Consider the following 23,412-nt stretch of genomic DNA (forward strand, 5'->3'; position numbering starts at 1 on the left):
CACTCAAACCCACTTCTTAAAACGACTTATCTAACAGTCACACTCTACAGGGAGAAAATCACCTGTTTTCTCTAAAACAGGTGATTTCTGTTTCCAAGAATTATTTCACTTTGGATCTTGATCTGTGCTCAGCCCAGCTTCTTGCAAACTAGAATCAAAGGACTTTGTAACAATCAAAGTTTGTGATTAGCAGACTTGGAGGAAGAGAGATAACTGCTGTCTGTACCTGTGCTGCTCTGCTGGACTTTGCTGATTTTTACCTGTTTGTTCAGTAAGTGAAATGCACATAATAACAGCACCGCAATAATGATGCTTTTCACGCTGATTTTGCATGCATGTGTTTAAGGTTAAGGAGAAATCAGGCAGGTACAGCTCATTCAATAAACACACGCCAATATACTTTTTGTGGAGCCTGATTAGCAGATTTGCATTCTGGGTTGAGTTCATATTCAACATATCGACATGTTCGACCTCTTTTATTTCTTCACATATTCTGACAGTGTACCAGCTTCAGAAAGAGGGCAAAGTGCAAAAGACTAAATTCCCTGATTTGTGCTTCAATATGTGGACGCAATTCTTGGTGCCTTTAGGTTCACTTCATAAATTTAGCAGTCTATACTCCAAACACAAAAGTTTGTTTTATAAACACATATGACATATGCAGTGCTATATTTATATACTTCTAAGACTATTGTAATCAAGTTGTTACCACTTTGCTCACAATATCTTTGTCTTTGTTTTCTATTATTAAATACATTATAACAACTGTGATACCTACATGGTTACCATGTGCTTTGAAGAGAGAGTAAATCCTATGAACAGGATTGAGATTTAAATGCAACACACGATAACAAATGAATGAATGAATACAAGATGATATATATCATATGATACAGCTCAGTGGTCTTTGTTTGCTCCTTAATCTGTAGTAGGAGAAGGAGGTTTGCCTTGTTTCCTTTTCTCACCTTTGACCGGGTGTGGTGCTTGTCCTTAATTGCACTCACCTGTCACATCTTATAAAAGGACTGCACCCACCTAGAGCTCACTGCTTCTTCACTCCCACATGGGGCGGCAACTGAGGTGAGTTTTTGTTTGGGTCTCCTGAGTTCACGCATTATTTTAAGTTAATGAGTGACTTAAATCACATTTTGTTTCTTTTCAGAGTTGGCAGTCCATGTGTGTCCTTTAATACTGTTTATTCGAATAAAACGAGAAGCCTGTAAGTAATTGATAACTCTTCATTCACATTCTGACCAGATGAGCCCATAATGGTAACAAGCTCCAACTTCCTCTGAGCCTCCTCCTCCTTAACAGTTGCTATGGCAATTTCATCACTGAAATTGAAATACAGCTCTGCTTATTACACAACGCTTTCTGTTTAAACTTTCCTCATAATGTGGTTGCAAATTTGTTTTGAATGTTTACTCTCTTCCCTCTCCGTTTGTTGTTGTTGGCTGTTTTAACTGGCTTTAATCTAAAATCTAAAATCCATGTTAATCTATGCGAAATTTAAGACAATATTAATAAACAAACAAATGAATGTGCCCACTGAATTTCTTTAAACATTTATTTGGTACAGAAATGTAGAAAATCAAATATGGACCATTAGTAAAAAAAACTGTAATCATCATGGATAATCCTGATTGGCCTCAGTACCACTTACTGTACAGTTTCACCTCTGCTGTCATAAGGACAGACACAGGAGATTTTTCATACTGCATGCTACTACCCTCTATACACAATCTATACAGAGATTATTCAGATGCATTATCAGTCACTGAAGATCACATATTTCAGATTTTTCTTACTACAAATGATTATATTTATACTTTTTAATTGTAAAAAACAAATGATTATAGAGCCCGAATAATGTATTTATGGTGTTATTTGTGCTGAAACAGACTATGAAGTCTGTATTTAGTTGTATTATCTTCAAACAAACGAACTGTAGAAAATATGCATGTGTTTGATATGTGTCTGATATTTGTGTAGCAGAGGAGCAACAGTGATTCATAAAATGCTTCTTTTTTTGCTTTGTGGCTACAGCTCTCCTCACTGACCTGTAAAACATCCACATAAAGACAGAAAGTTTAAAGTTGTCATGATGAGCCAAATCCTCCAAAATCTGATATCCTTCAATCAAAAAGCTTTCACATCTTGTATTGCTCTTTAATATTCGAAAAAATATACAGTACCTTCTCCAGTTTCTTCCATTTGTGTTACTGATTCATAGACAGCATCATTACCTACATAAAAGAAACATCCAGCAACAATTAATTTAATGTTATTGGACTCAATAAATATCACATTGTCATACACTGCAAAGACCAAGTATTTGGAAACTATATAACTAAAACCAGAATTATGCAATATTTTCGTACTGTGAGTCTGCATGCTGTTGATATGAAGTGAAACACTAACATTTGGATTATTTAAAGTCTTTACAATTTTGTTTAACTTTGATCTATTTGTCAGTTGGCTGTTTGACTGCTTGCTCAGCAACTGATTTTTAAGAACATGGTTTGTGGACCAATACTGATAGCCATGAGTTGCATGTACATTAAGGTTGATAAAGGCTTAATGGCAAGTCCAAATCATCTTCTTTAGGGATCACCACAGCAGATTATCTGCCTCCCTCTCAGCCTGTCCCTCTTATCCTCCACAGTGACACCAACCCTCTGAGAAAAAAATCCTTTCAGGCCACTGTGATCCCAGATGATCCCAGACTGGAGAAAATCTTGTTTTTTCTGTAGTTTCATTGTTTAGTACAGGATAAATAAGCCAACACCAAAAGCAGTCTCCTCTCCTCCTGATTCATCAGAAATTCTATTCAGTTTGGGTTATTGGTCATGTGCCTGGTCATGTGATTTTTCTTAAAGCGATACAGGCACCGATTGATCTTTGTTGTGTCAGTTACTTTGGATGTTTGACCCCAGGGATTTAAACCCATCTGCCTTCATGACCTCTACTCCTTGTATGTTCATCTTCCCACACACAGTTACTATGTCTTGCTTCTAGTGACATTCACTCCTTTTCTCTCCAAACCATACCTCTACCTCTCCTCTATTCCAACTGCTCCCAACTCTCACTGCAGATCACGGTGTCACAGGGGGAGTAGGTTCAGCCAGATGGCTCTCCAGCCCAATCGGGCGAAGGGGGTATATGGTAGGGCGTGGTCTGGGGTGCCGTGCAGGGAGGGCCCACGCACCTGCGCGGCAATTACGCCCACCGACCTACACAAGGGGTTGTTGTGTGTTGTGGTGTGATGTGCGGCTGGCAGTTTGGGATTGTCAGCCAATGCAAATAAATGGCTCATAATTACAATCAGTGGTGCTGTGGTGCCTTATTCACTCCACACATAGTTTACAGAGAGTCCAGCCTGACCTCATCAGTCAGCCTGTCCATCACCACGTCAAACAATAGAACTGATCCTTGATGTAATTCCACCTCATTGTTAAACCCATTTGTTACTACTGCTCACCTCGCTCATTGTCTTCATACAAGTCCTCCACCACTCTCACATACCACTCTATCAGTCTTGACCTCCTCATGCAAAGAAAATGCAGTACCGCAGTTCCTCTTTTGGCACCCTCTCAAATGCTTTATTTAGATCCACAAGGACTCCTGACATTCTCTGTACTTTTACTTTTGGCTTTTAACTCCATCTCAGTTCACATTAAAATGGTAATAATAACTGGTTTCAGTACTGACCAGGATGAAGGCGACTGCATTCATGACTTTCATTCTGACAGGAAATGAAGAGCTTTCAGGTCCGACAGCAGCTAGTGTGATAACAAACAGAATTGAAAGATGTTATATGAGACATTTTTACAAAATATAATTTAATAAACTATAAAACAGAGTAAGTTTACTTTACTTAAACAGGCACACATTTCTATCTGCTATACATATTTGCTAACGCAATACATGAGGACTGAGTTCCTTCTCAAACATTAAGATGGTTTTTAAAAAAGTCATGTTTAAATAACGTTGCAATGCTACTCACACTTAACCGACATGTAACGTGATGGCGACTCTTTTCCTGAGTACTGACACTTGTAGGAACCTTCATCAGATTTTGACACTGCCAAGAAGTTCAGCTCCTCTCGGGAATCATTTTGGATAAGTTTGTTATTGTGGTAAAAAGCCACACTGGGGAAGTTTTTTTTTATTCTCAAGTTGCAGCTAAGACTAACGAAAGTTCCCTTTTTCACAGGATCATCAGGGATCACCATGAGAGGACCTGAATAAAAATCTGAAAAACAGTCAGAATATATTGTTTCAACTGGATCAGCTGGTGCCGGCTTTCAGAAAAAAAAACAAAAACAAAAAACGCTTATTTGCAATAATAATAATAGATTTCATAAATGTCTTGTAGCATGAAGATGTGATATGTGACCTGGCTTATTTAATAACTATTCTATAAAAATAATAATTTCCAAATAAACAGCAGGTTTATGAACTATATAGAGCTTTTAAATAATAATAATAATGAAATAATAATGGATTGCATTTATACAGCGCTTTTCGGGACCCCTCAAAGCGCTTTACAATACCACTATTAATTCACTCTCACATTCATACACTGGTGAAGGCAGCTACAGTTGTAGCCACAGCTGCCCTGGGGCAGACTGACAGAAGCGAGGCTGCCATATCGCGCCATCGGCCCCTCTGGCCAATTGTGTCTAATGATATAAAAACCGAACCTCTAAGCTCCAGGGAATTTTTTTTTACATTTCGCCTGATTCAGCCTGTAACCAGCTGCCTTTTTGGAAACAACACTGTTTTAAATTCCAAAACATTCTTTTCCTAATTACAAGCCCAGAGTAAAATATGAAAAACATAAAAAAATATATTAGTAGCCATACTCAGTACTAAAACGTCAAGAGAAAATAATGATACAGATGTTATTGAATATGTCTAATAAAATAACACCAGCATTGCTCTAAATTGGACAAAACAGTAAGTGAGGCATAACTAATCATGCTTTCTTTTAGCTCACAGAGCCCTTTGAACTGTCGAGGTCAAGGACATTCACAGAGTTGTCCTGAATCCAACTCTGTGTGCTTAGGATCGTCGGCCTGTTGGAAGATGTGGCACTGTGGAGGAGATTATCATCAAGGGTGTCTCTGTACGTGGCTGCATTCATTTTTCCCTCAACACTGACTAGTCTCTCAGTTCTTGGTGGTGAAAACATCCTCACCACAGATGCTGCCACCACCATGCTTCACTGTAAGGATGGTAATAGTCAGGTGATGAGTGGTGCCTGGTTTCTTCCAGACACAATGCTCGACATCGGGCCCGACATTTTTGCTTGGTTGTTCTTTTGGAAAGTTTATAAGAGTAACATAACGAAATGTGGAGCAAGTGCTGTGAATACTTTTACTGCAGATGGTCCTTTTTGCAGCTTTTACATGATAATCTTCAGGAATATTACTTTGGTGTCACAGATAACATAACATTTACATTTTTGCCTATTTTTTCACAAAAAAATGTTTAACATACAGAATATTGAGAGAAATATTTAAGAAACATTATAAGATACAAAAAATATTCTACATACCCTGTAAAGTGATGTTGACTGCATTGCTGAACTGTTTTGACATAGACTCGCACCAGTAAACTCCATCATCTGAATATGAAGCTTTTGTGTAGAGTGTGCATACGGATTCTCCTAGATTCCAAACGTTACTGCAATACGGCACGCTATTCTCAGGGAACTTCCTCACTCTCCACCAAGTAGAGTTTCCCTTGCAGGTCAGTCTGACAAAGTCAAAGCTTAATCTTTGCTCTACAGGGCCGACTGTGAGAGATGCTGCTGAATAAAGATCTGAAAAACAACACGGATAGAAGAGTGAAAGCACAGGCACAACACATAAAAACTAAGTATCAAGCATTGACATGAGCTTAAATGCAAGTAAAAGCACATGGATCTGTTAAAAGAACCAAAGAAGGAAATTCTTACTTGATCATAGAGAGAAGGGAAAATGTTACATTTAGTCCTTGTATGCAGGGAGCACAAATGCAAATTGATCTTATGGTTATATAAATAATTAATGACATTAAATACAGCTTATCAAAAAGAGACAGAAACAAACTGACCTGCAGACCAGACAAACTTTGGTTTACTGTAATAGGTGTAGTAGTAGTTCCTTCCTCTTTGCGCTCTGCACACATATGCTGCTGTGTGTGTTTGTCCAGTAATGATGTACAAAGTCTGAGCAGTCTCGCTGCCATCTGGTAGCAGCTCGTACTTGTAGGCCTCTTCTTTTATGTCCAAATCAGGAATAGCTTTATACCAGTAAAAGCTCCATCCCTCCGAAGGATATTCAATCTCACAGCTCAGAGTTACTGAGGCTCCGGGACTCAGCCATGAAGGGGACACGGTGAGGACAGGTTGCAGTTTAACTGTTGAAGGAGGTTTTTTTAAATCAGGTTTTTATTTTTATTTTTTTATTTTTTATAATAACATTGCTAAGTGATGGGTTCACAAATCAGGTGAACAGCCAGCTTATCATCACTCTGGTTTGGCCTGTGTTCACTTTTGAACATAAATGGTAAATGGCCTGTATTTGTATAGCACTTTTACTAGTCCCTAAGGACCCCAGGGCTGCCCTTTGTCTCCGGTTCTGTTCATAATTTTTATGGACAGGATTTCTAGGCGCAGCCAAGTGGCGGAGGGCTTTCGCTTTGGTGGCCTCAGAATCTCATCTTTGATTTTTGCGGATGATGTGGTTCTGTTGGCTTCATCGGGTGAGGGCCTCCAGCTCGCACTGGAACGGTTCGCAGCCGAGTGTGAAGCAGCGGGAATGAGGATCAGCACCTCCAAATCTGAGGCCATGGTTCTCAGCCGGAAAAGGGTGGAGTGCCCACTCCGGGTCGGGGATGAGTTCCTGCCCCAAGTGGAGGAGTTCAAGTATCTCGGGGTCTTGTTCGCGAGTGATGGGAGAAGGGAGCCGGAGATCGACAGACGGATTGGGGCTGCAGCTGCAGTAATGCGGATGCTGCACCGGTCAGTCGTGGTGAAGAGGGAGCTGAGTGTGAAAGCGAAGCTCTCAATTTACCGGTCGATCTACGTCCCTACCCTCACCTATGGCCACGAGCTGTGGGTAGTGACCGAAAGAACGAGATCGCGGATACAAGCGGCGGAAATGAGCTTCCTCCGAAGGGTGGCTGGCCTCTCCCTTAGAGATAGGGTGAGAGGTTCGGCCATCCGGGAGGGGCTCAGAGTAGAGCAGCTGCTGCTCCACATCGAAAGAAGCCAGCTGAGGTGGTTCGGGCATCTGACAAGGATGCCCCCTGGGCGCCTCCTGGGTGAGGTGTTCCAAGCATGTCCCACCGGGAGGAGGCCCCGGGGCAGACCCAGGACACGCTGGAGAGATTATATCTCTCGGCTGGCCTGGGAACGCCTTGGTATTCCCCCGGACAAGCTGGAGGAGGTGGCTGGGGAGAGGGAGGTCTGGACCTCTTTGCTTAGGCTGCTGCCCCCGCGACCCGGCCTCGGATAAAGCGGATGAAGATGGATGGATGGATGGAAGTAAATTGCTACAAAATTAGAAACTGCCATTGTTATACATAAGACTAAATTTATTGATGTTATTTGAACCACAGCATGTCACAGTACCCTGTGTGTGGCACACATGAGCTAAGCAGGGAAAATGAACACACTGGAGAACACAAGTGAACAAGATCAGACTAATGAGACGAGTGAAGAAGAACTCAACATGCTCACAGGACAACAGACTGTAAAAACAGGACAGGATCATTTGGATGAAACAGTTTATATGGGTAAGACATGTCTGTCCAACTTACATGATATAGTGACTGGAATGACATTACTCCATTCTGTCAAGGAAAGCCCCATGTTGCCCCTGCATTGATAATTTCCATTGTCTTCCCAACCAACATTGTAGAATGTTCTTTCATTGGTTGTGTAATATGTGGTGAACCTTTCTGGTCTCCAGTCATAGCTCCAGTAAGTCCCTTCTCCTCCTGGGATCTCACATCTGACAGTGAATGCTTCACTCATGTATATCCTAGTCCAGTTGGGCTGTATAGTCAAAATGGCCGTAATAGGAACTGTTCACAGAAAATATTAAATTAAGAGACAGAAGCATCATTCAATAAATTTAATTTACTTGATGCCAAATCATGACAGCAATTTCCTCAACGCACTTTATATTATGAGGTGATATATGAAACCCAAATCTCTTCACTTCAAAAAAAGTCCTAGACTCACTAATACATCCAAAAGTGAACATCCTCTCCTGTGGGGATAAATAACCAGCCTGATCTTTGAGTTTCAGGTGAAGTGTCATGCTAGTCTAAATGCGTGTCAGCATCTTAACTCCACTGAAGTAGGCAATAAAGGAGGCACTAAAGAATCGCCAAAGTGCCAAATCACAACAAAAGTCGCCTCAAGGTGCTTTATATTATAAGGTAGACCAACAATAATAGATACAGAAAAAAACCCAACAATCATATGACCCCCTATGAGCAGCACTTTGGCGACAGTGGGAAGGAAAAACTCCCTTTTAACAGGAAGAAACCTTCAGCAGAACCAGGCTCAGGGAGGGGCGGCCATCTGCTGTGACCGGTTGGGGTGAGAGAAGGAAGACAGGCTAAAAGACATGCTGTGGAAGAGAGACAGAGGTTGATAACAGATATAATTCAATGCAGAGAGGTCTGTTAATACATACTGAGTGAGAAAGTTGACTTGAAAGGAAAAACTCAATGCATCATGGGAATTGGAGTCTATTAGATAGATATGATACAAACCACTTCAGCGCAATACCTGTAATACCTACAGCATGTTCTAATCGCTCTATTAGGATATTATGTTTGACAGTATCAAACGCTGCACTAAGGTCTAGCAGGACAAGCACAGAGATGAGTCCACTGTCAGAGGCCATAAGAAGATCATTTGTAACCTTCACTAAAGCTGTTTCTGTGCTGAGCTCTGAAACCTGACTGAAACTCTTCAAATAAGCCATTCCTCTGCAGATGATCTGTTAGCTGTGGTTTAATTTCTTCTGCTTGAAAGCCCGATGTATCAGGAACATACAGTACAGTACTTAAATTTCTATCTTTCAATTTACAAACAAACTCTGTGAAACAAGTGAAAAATTTAAATAGCAAATTCAAGCACAAGTCATCATTGTTATTTCCATGTCATACTTCACTAATGTAATATTACTGACAGAAAGACAAAAAGAAGGACAGAGAATTTAACTTTCATAACAACGATATAAATAGCTAAACTCACGAGTGTCTTTAATGATGGCCTTATCACTGTTGTATGTGTGGCGACCTGAATCACTTCTTCCTCTGCAGGAGTAGAGACCTCTTTGTGATACAATAATAGCTTTCTTCCCTTCATATTCTGTCATAGGCTCTTCTTTAGAACCAAATGAAGCAGCACTGTACCACAAAATCGTCCAGTTGCCAGAGCCCTCCACAGAGCAGCTCAGTGTCACGCTGCCCCCTATTGGTAACTGATACCTTGTTGGTCTCAGTATGGCAGTGGGTGTTTCAAAAAGGTACTTCACTTTTCCAGTAGTATTTAGGGAAAAGGGCAAGAGAGAGAGAGAGAGAGAGAGAGAGAGAGAGAGAGAGAGAGAGAACATTAACGTGGTATTATTATAATATTATATTATTGTAATATATAATATAACGCATTATTTTTTGTTTCTGAGTGAGTTTTATTTACTGATGAAAACAATTTCACAAATCTGAAACCTCTTTTTAAACACTATAAAAAATATAATAAAATATAAATAATATAGAAAATATAATATAAATACTAAGACAATTAAACTACAGAAAATGCATTGCCACACTAATTAACCATGCACATGTGCTCATAGATTAGGAGAAAAAAAATACATGACAAACGTGTATCATAATGTTTCTTGCAATAATACTACACATGTACAGCATGCCGCATTTTGAGTTTAATACTAATAGGAAGTTAATCTGATATGTCTGGGATGTGTTATTGTATTTTAAAAGCTGTTTCAGATATTTTGTTTTTGAACAAAAATAGCTAGTAACACTGAGCAGCACAAAACACAATGTTCAACTCATTGAGCTGAAACTAATAACTTGAATAAACATTTTAAAAATTATGCAATCCAACCAATGCAACATCAGATGAACACTGAATATCCTGTGTTCATTGGACGTTTCACCTCATCGTTTCTGAGCCTAGCCAGGCTCAAAGACAACAATAAACTCAATATGAACTGTTCACATTAAAACATCCATTTAGGAGATAAAAAAAAAAATCTGATCTTTATAACGTATGAATAAAGTAAATGTAAGAAGGCTAGTTGGGTCAAGGACAAACTGTAACACAACAACACATTCACAAACTATTATGAAAGCAACTTAAATTTATAGTCTTTATTTTGTGATAGTTCTTATTTTCTTTTTATTCCATGTCATATTTACTTTGCCCAAGTATTAGCCTTTACCTGTCAGGAAGAAATCTTTCCTGAGGCTTACTGTATGGTCTCATTGTCATAATAGCACACTTTAGCCAGTGTTAGAAGTATTTCTTATTCAAAAATGAACCCTGTAGAAATACCAGTAGGCCTAATCTAAATTTGTGAGATAATCACTACAATTAGGAATATAGTATGTGTCTGTGGTTGCACTTGTTTCTCCACCAGTGGTTTCTGCTGGATAACCTAAAACCTCTGCACCAAACCTCATGGCTGAGTGCAATATTTTCTCATGTGACCAACAACATGTGAACTTAAAATATAGTACAGAAACATAGAATTAATAGTTTTATGTGTAAAATATAAATACGAAGAAAATGTTAATTTGAGTGTTACTCAGACTGAAATAAAAGAAAGCAGTTTCTTACCTTGAGCATTGCCAGAGAAGAGTGATGCGAGCACTAGAGCAAAGATTAAATTGAGACATTATGAAACTGAAAATCATAATCCGCATTCTCTCTCTCTCTCTCTCTCTCTCTCTCTCTCTCTCTCTCTCTCACACACACACACACACACACACACACACACACACACACACACACACAGCACTTGAACAGCACTTCTGCACTTCATCTCTCACAGTAGAAAAACATTTCTTTTAATTATTGCCATTCGTAGAAAATACTTACAAAATAACCCCAGCAAAGTGTGTCTCATGCTCATGTCCATCACTGCTGCTTTCTGATACAAAGCTTATCTCGAGGTTTTCTACTTTGCATAAATAATGCAGAAGAAAGAGAAGTTATACACTGATGAAAGCTATTTTGGAGAAAGGTATACATAATCTATGCAAATCATACAGAATTTACTCTATTAATGCACTCAGCCAAAGAATTATAAAGTAATGGGATAATTATACCCTGTTAAGAATAACAACATTACATCAAAAATACCCCAAACCAAATATACATATATATATATATATATATATATATATATATATATATTAGGGGTGCAACGATACTCGTATCGGTATTGAACCGTTCGATACAGTGCTTTCGGTTCGGTACGCATATGTATCGAACAATACAAAATGTTTTATTTATTTTATCAACTTTTCTTCTGATGATGCTGTCTGTGTTGAGAGCTCAGTGGATCTGCATTCGACTACTCCGCCTAGGCTGCACTGTTGAGCGCAGATCCACTGAACGCAGCACAAGCTAGCAAGACAGAAGCTAAGCTCGTTGCAACATGGCAACTGCCTCAACGCTACCTGAAATTGAACCTCCCCCACCCTAATTCAGATCTGGCGTTTGGAACTATCTTGGTTTTCATGTGGAGTATGACCCTGATGGTAAGCACGTCATGGACAAAAGTAAAACAGTATGTCGGATGTGCCACGCAATGCTCAATTTGTGGGAACTAGTGCATTAGCGCAGTTAGCTTGTTAACGTGTTGACGCCGTCCAGCCCCACGCACAGGGCGATCCGCGGTAACTCGTTAACAGAGATTTGCCGCGTTATGGCGTTAATGTCATTTTAACGAGTTTAAAGCTGACAGCACTAGTGGGAACACAACGAATATGACTGCACATTTACGCCGACATCATCCTAGTGCAAAGACAAGTGGAAGCAGACAAAAACAACAAGCATGCATGCTACAAACTTTACCCGAGTCATTTAAACAGCCGATAGCACATGATTCTCCTTATGGGGACCACCACCAGTAGGTAACGGGTGAAGTGTCTTGCCCAAGGACACAACGACCAAGACTGTCCAAGCAGGGGCTTGAACCGGCAACCTTCCGATTTCAAGGCGAACTCCCAACTCTTGAGCCACGATTGCCCATGTTATATTTATCTGGAACTATTCCTGCTCATGATTTTCTTTATTTTCATAATGTGCCATTTCATTACACGTCTGTCTAAAGTTTGCTAGTATTTTACTAACAATTGGGAGATGAATGTGTGGTTGAAGGAGCAAACTTTCCCTGTTGTGTTGTCACCACTGTTACGTCCTGTCCACGCTGTTGTTTGTATTGATTCAGTTTTTTCAAAATTAAAATTGAAGAAATGGAGACTTGGACAAGTTGTAATAGCATAATATCCTGAGCTGGACCAAGATATTGTTCCTAATACTTTAATAAGCCCACTTGTGAAATAAATAAAAATTGTAGAAAACTTAACATTTCTACGTTGAAGTGAGTGAAATAGGAATAACCCTGTCATAATCTTGGATCACATGTTAGCTAGTAGAATTGGGGATCTTGTGAAAATTGTTAGAGTAGTGAATAGCGACACATAGAAACACGTACACACTACAGACAATAAGTGTCATAAAGTGAGATGTTGCAGACTTAGCTTTAGAAATCTATGGGTCAAATCATCACAGTTTAAAACTGTGACTGTAAAAGTGTTTCTTCCTTTGCATTTCAGGTTTTGTCTTTTATTGTCAGTTTTTGAATTCACTTTAAGGAAATACAGGATTCTCAGCCCACACTTTAGACGCGCCTCTGCTTGAATGGGTGTAGCACAAAAGTCCAAGGCAGGTACAAACCTGGAATTTTGTTTTCACCAAATATGACAAACTCAGTGAAGCACAGTCAGAGGCAGCCTACCTAAAAAATAAAGCAATGCTTTATCACAACTGCAGCTTGAAGCAGGGCACATGTGCTGTCTGATATGAGCTGAAAACAGCCAATCAAACCACCCACAAAAGTACCAACAAATGTAATAAAGTCATCACTGTGTATGAGCAGAACAAGACAAGCAGCTTACCTTTTAGTTTTTTTGAAATCTCGATAGAAAACCAGCTTAAAATGCTCTGAAAGCTTGTTGCTTCAGACAAAGGAGTGAATGAAAAAGAAAGACAAAACCATCTGTTATATAGCAGAGAAGCACCGCCCAGACGTTAACACACAGGTGAGCTACCTGCTAACATGTGAATGTGTGTTCAAGTCACACAATTCACATTATAGTTCTCTTTTTCTTTTTTTTTTAGAAACTTTAGTGATTTTTCACGGTGTCCTGTTGATTGAAGCCATACTAGAATTTCCCTCTTAACCCCACCTACTCAAAACTGGAAGTTACTGGCAGTCGTCAGTATTTATTTTGGTATACTACAGTGCGCTTGTTGTATTCAGGCAGCTAGTTATAAACTCGCTGCCACCTCCTAGATTCAATATCTGGAGGAGTTAATACCAAATATGCTGGAACCTACTGAAGCTAAGCAAATCTCTCTTGATTACAGTATTCATATGGCTTCTTTTCAAGTTCTTTATCAAACCTTAGTCTTGCTGTTACATGCCAAAGTACAAGAACAGTCCATGCGGGTTTCATATTTTCGTTTTGTTGTAGCTGTCTGAGAAACTCAGATTGTTATTGATAACACGTCTGAAATAGTTTCCATCATCATCATCTTTCAGTGCTGAGCTGAATTAAGATTATTGAATTATCCTTGGCATCATTTTAAAACAATTTTAGACCAAAATCTAATTTACAGCCCTTTGACAAAGTGTTATGTATATCTGTAGTGTTTTGGTTGCTTCTCCTGAAACCAACTTTTTAATAATGAATTTGATTCAAAACAAATACAGTTTTTTTATAGACTTTCTTGACAAACATTACAAAGAAATAACCAACTGGGACCTTGAATGACACAATTTACTAAAACCAATTTTATAGACTAATATTCTTCATGTTTCAACACAGTTGTTTGTGTTGTTTCCCACATTCTTTCAAAGTAAAACAGCTGTGGTGTTGTGCAAGTTTGCAAGTCTGCTCTGAATAGAGTTCGCAAATTTTAAAAAAGCATTCTTCATCTTCATAGTCAAAAACAATAACTAGTCTCTTTTTTCAATTAAATATATGAGATTAGTTACTCAAATCTTGTGTTCAACAACCGAATCCTGTATTTCATTAGATTTTAAATACATCTTGCCACTGCTTTTAAATGTTTTCAGGAAAAGTTTTTCAGCTGGATCACCTTCAACAAATTCGAGCTCATATTTTAATTAGAACAGTCTTAGAACAACAGGACTATTGCATTGGGTAATCTGAACACATATTTTTTATATAAGTAACAATTATATTTTTTCCATGAGGCCCAAAGGCAGAACTAGATGCTTTCTATTTGTTAGCTATCCACATCATAGTAAGGCTGCTTCCTAAGACGGAGACACAAAATATTTGTTTTATATTTTCATCTTGTCTCACTCCACCTGTCTCATACAAGTAAAGATGGTAATGAATAACTGAATGATTAAATGCATAAATAGCCTATTTAGAGTGAATATGTTTTCTTTGTACCTGTAGGTGGACAGACAGACAACAGCAAATAAGTTATCCTAATTGGGTGTTTATAAAGTCAGCAATAAGGCACAGAAAAAAAGATCCGACACCAGGATAGGACAGACAGACGCAACAACACTGTCATCCCCTATGTATCTGTTGTATCAGAAAAACTCAGGAGAGTTTTCTCCAAGCATGACATCCCGGTGCATTTCAGACCCAGCAACATGCTCAGACAAAAACTGGTTCACCCGAAAGACAAAACGCCAAAACACAGACTTAACAATGTGGTGTATGCTGTACAGTGTAGCGAGGAATGCCCAGACCTCTACATTGGAGAGACCAAACAGCCACTTCACAAGCGTATTGCACAACATAGAAGAGCCACCTCCACAGGACAAGACTCAGCTGTCCATGTGCATCTTAAGGATAAAGGACACTCTTTCGAGGATGGCAATGTTCACATTTTGGACAAAGAGGACAGATGGTTTGAAAGAGGAGTGAAAGAAGCCATCTATGTCCACTGTGAGCGACCATCTTTGAACAGAGGCGGGGGTTTACGACACCAACTCTCTGCCATCTATAATCCAGTTTTGAGATCCCTTCCCAGACGCCTTAACGCCCACTCACATCCTGGGCCATCTGACCTCAGGAATTTGCATGATAAGGTGGGGCCAGGTTTCACAATGAACTCACCCGAAACTCTGGCTGATTGGGCCCCACACCCAATTTCACACCTTGGCTCAGGTGATTAGAGGATCATCAGGGGGTCCTTTTGTCCCTGTCTGAGTGGTGTCCCAGAAACGATGTGGGCTTCATAGATAATTGGCAAACCTTCTGGAGGAAACCTGGTCTTGTTAGGAGAGATGGCATCCGTCCCACTTTGGATGGAGCAGCTCTCATTTGAGAGCTGCATTCATCTCACCTGAAACCCTGGCTGATTGTGACCCACACCTGTTTTCACACCTTGGCTCATGTGATTAGGTAGAGGATTGTTACGGCCAGAGGCCTTGGAGGCCTTACTCCTTCCCTTACGCCTAGCAGAGGGGGTCGTAACAAGGATCATCAGGGGGTCTTTTGTCCCTCTTTGGGGGGAAACTCCCACTGGGTTTAAATCTGGGACTCTCCACTGTTTGACTCCAGAACTGAAGAAGCTTCTCAGATGAGAGGTGAAACGTCTTCAAGCAACTTAGAGAAGTCCAGACGCTTTTCTTTCCAAGTCTTAACAAAGAGATGAATAGTTATAGACAATTCCACAGTGTCGCAAATGTCACGTGAAACATGACCTCTGACCTCAAGCTTACTGTCATTCAACCTTATCTGACATTTTTAAGAGACTTTCAGGTGATGCACCTATGCTATCAGTTTGAAAATCCTGGGCCCGCTAGCTGCCTGCCAGGCTTAACCTCAGCTTTTGTCTGTGTTCAAGCATCTTATCAGCTGATCACTGAGTTCAAAAGACAGTTGCACAAAAGACAGTGACTGATGTCAGACTGATGTCAATGATTTTCATTTCACACACAGTCAGTGATATCCTGAGCTGAACTGACAGCAGCATTTACCGTTTAAACCTTTGAGGAAATGCTTTTTATTCTTCTGTTTTCATTTTTAGGTATTCTCTTATCACGTTTAGACACAGGGATCACATTTTAGACATGAACACAACTACTAATGTTGATATGATAATTTAAGAAAAAACATGTTTTATCATCTTAGAGTAAGATTTTTTAATTATTTTGATCACCATAACTGTGAAAATCCCACATATTATCATGAATCACTCTCACATCAACTCATCGTTGCATAGTAAAATCCCCTATCTATCAATACCAGTGGGAATTACAGTGATAGGACAGATGATATTTCCTCAGAAACCCTAAAAAACTCCCCATCTTATTAGGCCTGTTTAGCTTGTCCAGCTGAAAAATCACAGTTATGGTTAAAAAACACAGTTTACCATGTTAAACACACTTTAAAAGGCAAACTCCTCATATTTGGTAGAATCTTTTCTGACATCTCCTGGGTTACCACAAGCAACATTTAGTCTGTATCTCTGGTGTTGATTTCAGACACTGACGGGCTGCTATTGATCTCTGTTAGAGTGTCGTACATGGTGAAAAATAGCACTAAACGAGTACCAGTCATGTCAGATGCGGTAACAACGCATCTTATCTAAGCAAGAGCTTGCATGAAAATAGGTCAGCTGATAGATTTAGCACATGCTGCTTGATCAAAGCGAGACATAACTGAGATAAACTGCAAGCTGCATTTAGGTGCTTTCAACCTCGTCGTGTTCTGTTTTAAGAATAAATGAAGAGAATAGTAACTGCTGTCTTCAAAGATAAGATAAGATAAGATAACTCTTTATTGTTATTGCACAGTCATACAAAGTACAGTAGTACAATGAAATTGGAAAAACTGTCCTACGTCGGCACTACAAATAACACGACACGATATGACACATCACATCACAATGCAACAAACAACACAACACAGTATATTAACTTAGTATAAAAAAGAAGAATAAGTGTATGTGTATTGCACACTGTTATTATTGCACATTAATTATTATTGCACCTTGTTATAAATATAAATATTATTGTTATCGTTTTAAACATTGTTACCTCCCCCCTAAAAAGTTCAGGGAGGTATCCAGTCAGGTCAGCTATTTACATTGATCAGGGCTATTGCCCTGTTGTAAAAGCTGTCCTTGAGTCTATTTGTTCGGGACCTCAGCAGCCTGAACCTCCTGCCAGACGGCAGCAGCTTAACCACCCGGTGTCCTGGGTGTGTGCAGTCCCGTAGGATGCTGCGTGCCCTCTTGAGACAGCGAGTGCTGTACAGGTCCTTCAGGGAGGGAAGAGGATGTCCAATGATTTTTTGGGCCGTGTTGATGACCCTCTGGAGTGCCTTTCTGTGTGCTGTGGTGCAGCTGGAGAACCACACACCGATGCAATATGTCAGCACACTTTCAATGGAGCAGCGGTAGAAGACTGTCAGCAGCTCCTTCTTCAGGTCCATTTTTCTGAGGATTCTCAGAAAGTGGAGACGCTGTTGGGCCTTCTTTAAGACCGCAGAGGTGTTAGAGCTCCATTGGAGGTCTGTGTCTATGTGCACACCCAGAAACTTGAAACTGGAGACCCTTTCCACGCACTCCCCGTTGATGCTGACAGGCTGCAGCTCGGACTTCCTCCTTCTGAAGTCAACTACCAGTTCTTTTGTTTTGGTGGTATTGAGGTCCAGGTTGTTATCTGCACACCAATCTGACAGCCTCTGAACTTCAGCTCTGTACACTGTCTCATCTCCCCCTGAGATGAGCCCCACCACAGTGGTATCATCTGCAAACTTGATGACTGTGTTGTCTGGGTGGGAACTAACACAGTCATGTGTGTACAGAGTGTACAGTAGGGGACTCAGTACACAGCCTTGTGGAGAGCCAGCACTTCATAATACAGCAGCAAGAAACTCAGACAGAAACTAAGTTTTTATAGCTTACAATGTATTTTTGCACAAGTTCTCTGAAGACTCTGCAGTAGTTGGCCTCATCACTGATATCACCACGATAAAATAACACTTCATGCACATCTCTCTCTCTGTATGTACTTCACGAACAGTTTCTCAAATCTAAGGCTGGGCAAAACAATTATTTTCCTAATCGATGAATGTAGAGATTAATTTTTCGATGCATCGATTAATCTAACGATTCATTTTTCGATCCGATTCAATTTCGATTTGATTCGATTAACGATTTTTTTCCCCATTATTTGACTTGTATAGCAATTTCACATTTACTAATTCATGTATATAAATGAAAAACACAAATTTATTCATTTGAAGACCTTTTAATAAAAAAAAAATTGCAAAATAAAGTTGTAGAGGTCGTACAATCAATACAATAGAGATAGCATTTAACAAGAAATGAAATGTGCAAACATATATAAAATTAAGGAAAAGTTAACAAAACATTTCAAATAAATAGCAACAATGGTGTCTTTAAACAAACAAAATGTAACATTCACTTTGCTTTCTGCCAAAAAGTGCTCTTCATTCACAAAACAAAATCCACAATAACATTGTACTACAATCTTCTGTTTTTAACAAAAAATTAAATGTTTTGCAAAACAAATATAACAAAGGAAATCATAGCAAAAAATTAATAATATACAAACAGCAGCAATGGCGTCTTTGAACAAATAATGAAATGACAAGTTACCCCTAAGTAGGACTCTGTGACCAGACTTGTCCAAGCATCAGTAGTAAGGGAGATTTTGGATGTGGCCTTTTTTAGTTCTTTCCTTAGTTTCTCCACTGAAGTTTCATACTTTCTCTCCATCATGCTTGTAAAATGACGCTTAGACGGCAGAGTGTAACCTGGTTGGAAAGTGGTCAGCATTTCTTTGAATCCCTCACCCACAGCAAGTGGTCTCTTGTCTTTTAAAATCATAGATAAGACGCTCTCAGTAAGTACAGCCGCCTCCTGGGGGGTGCATGGTGTACTTCTTCTCTGACAGTAGTCCTCCAGACTTTTCTGTTTATTCCTGAAATCATAAATCACACACAGCACACAGATGAATTCGAATAATTACAAAATAATTATATGGAAAGCATAATATCAAAATAATTTGATAAGGATCTGGTTGAGATAGATAGATAGATAGATAGATAGATAGATAGATAGATAGATAGATAGATAGATAGATAGACACACACATACTGTTATGCCATGTGCTTTCATAGCATAACAGTAAGAGGTTAATAATAATCCCCAATGTTGAACATATGATATGCAGTAATCATGATGGCTGGAAGAAAAGATAACGTTTAAACAGCCATAGCTGATGGCACTTTTACTGGTGCACTGCTTTCTAGTCATTAGATGGCATAACTTTGACCTATAAGATCAAGCTGGAGAAGCATTATGTATAAAAACAGCGTTCAAATAGGATGAAACACATTAAATTTGACAAATCAAGAGTTCATTGTCATTTTGCTTTTGCAAGCACTTTAACAATGTTGTAATAGTGTCCACGACGGCTACGTTTAGCAGGTGGTGCATTATCCTTGTTAACATTTCTCCTGCGGCCAATTCGCTGTCTCACATTTTTGTCTTTCGCCGATTCTGATAATCAGCCTGCGTGCATTCCGACTCATTTTGCCAGCATGGGCCACAAACAAAAAAACAATAACAACTAAACAGCAGCTGCTATATGTTACTGCTAAGCAGCTTAAATGGGTTTTGCATTTACGGAGGTTGGGTGTTTATCTGTGTCTATGAGTGAGTGTACGTCTACGTGGGGGGGTCTGGATGAATTAACAGGTAAAAACTAGCGTTAGTAAAAAAGTTGAAAACTTACGGTGGTTTGTCCTTTGCAGAAGCTGCTCCTGGATGCATGAGACAATGGGGCAACGGTGAAACGGGAAAGGAGAGAGGTTTCAGTCATTTGTTTCAAAGAAATGACCACAGGTGTGATTGTGAAGCCTTACAATCTCTTTCGATTAGATCTCCATTTAATCAAGAAAGCGAAGAAAAGCCACAGAAGTGGCGACTCATAGAACTTTATAGTCAAAGTCAAATAAACTTTATTGTCATCTCTGCTATACCCAGTGCAGCAGAGAGACAAGACGACAAGGCTCTGGTTACATCAGTGCAAGAAAACCAAATAAATATATATAAGAGGAGTAAGAAAATAAATATAGGGAGACCGGGGATAGTTGTAACGTGGGTCAGTTGTAACACTTCCAATTTCTCCAGTCAGGGCTAAGTTTCAAATGATGTGACTCATCCTGTGCATGCCCAATTCAGTTCTGCTATCACATGTGAAAAATCAGCACATTTTGTCAAACACAGATAATTTAACATGGAAAAAAGTAATTTGTATGCCAAAAAGTAAGTTTTTCTACTTTATTTCAATTTGTAATAGCATTATCTGCTTTGCAGTTAAACTCATCAAACCTAAATTATGTTATTTGTATGTCTATGGGGATATATTCTGTGTAAGTCTTTAGTGCTAATGTTTTAGCCGTTGGCTGTAATGCTAGCTAGTTCATGGCTATAGGAGTCTGGGTTAGTTGTAATAATAATGCAGATGTTACAACTTACCACACTATTACTTTAACTTATATTAAACAAGTTGGGGCAACGACATCAGCAGAGAGAGGTTCACTGGTCACATTTGTATATGCGGTTAATGCCATTAACGACACAATTCCTCCACTGTTTGTGTTCCCACACATACATTATGCAGCCCACTGTGTCAGAGATGGACCAGTAGGAAGTACTGGTAGTGGAAATAAGTCAGGATGGGTGCAAGAAACAGATTTCCTCATCTTTCTGAAGCACTTTGCAAACCACACCAAGGTAAGCCAGGATAAAAAGTAATGGAATTGCGATGCTGGTGAACAACTACATTTTTTCAGCTTCATTGTTATGTTCAAAATTGGTGCAAGAGTTGTAGGTTATAATGCCCACTGAGCCAATGAGGCCAAACTCAAGGAAGACCAACCAAAATTAATGAAATATTCAGTTGCAGAAAATTCCATAACTTGTCTTTTTGGGGGGTTGGAATATGTTCAAAAGCTAGATTTCTGCATTCTGTCACACACATAGCTACATAAATGGCTCTAAGTGCATTCATGTGTTGAATAAACAAAGATTACATGTTAATGTTTTGTTAGTACCCTTATTTCATTGTGTTACATTTCACCCCAGGATATGTTACAACTAACCCAGACTATGGGGTTAATTGTAACATTTCACTCTTCGTGTTTGAGGCCATACCATGCAATGGGTAATTGTGCTGCAGAGAAAATAGCTGCACTATTTAATAGCAGAGACATGTAAATACTTTGGATTACATTTTGAATCCACTACCTTAAAAGAGCTTCACTTTACAGACAGAAATGTCAAAAATGTTACAACTATCCCCGGTCTCCCCTACGCTTAAGTCTAAATGATCAAGAGAAACTACAATTTACAGTTTAGAGTGGTTTAAAGTGACCAGTCTAACAGCTTGTAAGCATGAGATTTCTTGAAGGTAAAAATTGTCCAAGCGCTGAGACAGTCCCACTCGGCCAGACTGATAGTTTTTTGGCAGACCTTGTGCGTTTCAGCAGTTATGTATTCGCGGGCAGCAGCATCACAGTGGCGTGATCAGATGAGCCGATTAGCAGGCGTACAGCTGCTGTAAACTTAATTCAGGCGGATTTGGAATTTGGAGTGACTGTCGTGAGAATTGCTTGGTTGAAGTCGCCGGGCCACAATAACGAATCCTTCCGGGTGCGCAGTCTGGAGCTTGTTGACAGCTTGAGAAAGCTTGACTTTTATTCATCTCAGCAGCTGAACATAAGTGCCCTTTTGATCTTCCATCTGTTCGATGAGTGCAATCCGTCATATATCGCTCTGCAGCTTAAAGCCTGCTGCGCCGTGTCTTACTCACACGCTACAGTTCAAAGTGACGGACATCGCTTTCTCGCTTCCAGTGTGTGCGCAGTTAGAATAAATAGCCTTATTAGGCTGCTCGTTAATGCCCAGCACTGCTCACACATCTTATTTGCACCACCAGTGCAACAGTTTCCTCGTATATTTAAAGGCTTTACTTTGTAGCTCTCTGTGATCCTGTCTCTCAGTGACGTGTGCGGCGGTCAAACGGTCGTTCACGCGCACAACACAAAAACAAAACGCCTGCTTTTATGTGAGCGCGCACAGAGAGAACCACAAAGTCTGCGCGGAAGGTTTTTAACGTCCGCTCCTCACACCGTCTCTGACTGAATGTTTTGGTTTCTGGAGCCAGCAAATAAAAATAAAATGTTTTGTTAACGCGCTCCAGAATCTGAGCAGAAATGATGGTTTCCTAAACTGTTAATCTACAGAGAGCGCCGACAGGTCACGTGGTTTACTTACACGCAAGTTTACAAATCTAACAAGTTTACAAATCTAACAAGTTTACAAATCTAACAAGTTTACAAATCTAACAAATACGAACAAACCTCTTATGTTAGTTCAAACTCACCTGCAGACACAGACGGTGAGTCCAGCTGAGACGCTCCAGCAGCTATTTCCGCCTGATGATCCGACTCTTCAAAGTTTGCTATATATCCAGAGGATACTGAGATTTACCGAGAACAGAACATCCAAATTTAATCCTGACGGCGAGTTTAAAGAGGAGTTTTTCATTAAAGCTGAACGTTATTTAGGGTGAAAACAGATGCGTTTGTGTTCAGTGACAGGGCTGCTTGTCTTTTGAGGAAGAAAACAGACTGAGGGTGGGGACATAACACGTCATAAACACAAAGGGGCTCATTTCACTGAATTAAAGGTTTGGATTCAGAGCTGATCAACAACAAAACTGATTACTAATCTACCATCAGTCACATTAAGATCACCATAGAAGCTGTTTAATAGAATAAACAGGAGTCAAGCTCAGATTTAGGTGGCTCTCCTCTGACTATGACCTTGATGTAGGAGAAACCTTCCATCATACTGACAGTGGCCCACATTTGATTGGCTCTATCCTGAGAAAATGAACATGTCTGCGAAGAAATGTGTGGCTGAAAACCCAAACAACATCTGCAATTACAGTGTAAACCAGTGGTGTGAAATATGAGGCTCACAGACCTGAACCAGCCCACCAACAGTGAAGTGAAAAATCATGTATGATTTTTGTTCCAAATCAGAGTAAG

The 23,412-nt window shown here is 39.6% G+C and overlaps 1 protein-coding gene across 4 annotated transcripts; it reads right to left on the minus strand.

Annotated features, from left to right (window-relative positions):
- Window positions 1-1,549: 1,549 nt before the first annotated feature.
- LOC113013249 (vascular cell adhesion protein 1-like) lies at window positions 1,550-22,978 on the minus strand. Of its 4 annotated transcripts, XM_080294010.1 has the most exons (12): window positions 13,222-13,301; window positions 13,001-13,061; window positions 11,135-11,213; window positions 10,874-10,906; window positions 9,266-9,547; window positions 7,813-8,079; window positions 6,103-6,408; window positions 5,564-5,830; window positions 4,007-4,255; window positions 3,712-3,782; window positions 2,196-2,246; window positions 1,550-2,060 (listed from the first exon to the last, which is right to left on the minus strand). In XM_080294010.1, the coding sequence occupies exons 3-11, from the start codon at window positions 11,172-11,174 to the stop codon at window positions 2,220-2,222; spliced, it is 1,542 nt and encodes a 513-aa protein (XP_080150136.1). In that variant the 5' UTR covers window positions 11,175-11,213; window positions 13,001-13,061; window positions 13,222-13,301; the 3' UTR covers window positions 1,550-2,060; window positions 2,196-2,219. The 4 variants fall into 4 exon arrangements, with proteins under 4 accessions (XP_080150136.1, XP_080150134.1, XP_026009776.1 ...); XM_080294008.1 differs by lacking the exons at window positions 13,001-13,061; window positions 13,222-13,301 and adding an exon at window positions 22,743-22,978; XM_026153991.2 differs by lacking the exon at window positions 13,001-13,061 and having other exon boundaries at window positions 13,222-13,345.
- Window positions 22,979-23,412: the final 434 nt, after the last annotated feature.

Source organism: Astatotilapia calliptera, chromosome 3, assembly GCF_964374335.1.
Source record: "Astatotilapia calliptera chromosome 3, fAstCal68.1, whole genome shotgun sequence".
Classification (NCBI taxonomy): domain Eukaryota; kingdom Metazoa; phylum Chordata; class Actinopteri; order Cichliformes; family Cichlidae; genus Astatotilapia; species Astatotilapia calliptera.

Excerpts from the sequence above, each read along its gene's own strand:
- LOC113013249 (XM_080294008.1), bottom strand. The coding sequence starts at position 11,174 with ATGGACATGAGCATGAGACACACTTTGCTGGGGTTATTTT. Across the intron at positions 4,256-5,563 it reads AGTCAACATCACTTTACAGG|ATTTTTATTCAGGTCCTCTC; the intron begins GTATGTAGAATA and ends ACTGTTTTTCAG. Across the intron at positions 2,247-3,711 it reads ATGCAGTCGCCTTCATCCTG|GTAATGATGCTGTCTATGAA; the intron begins GTCAGTACTGAA and ends TCTTTTATGTAG.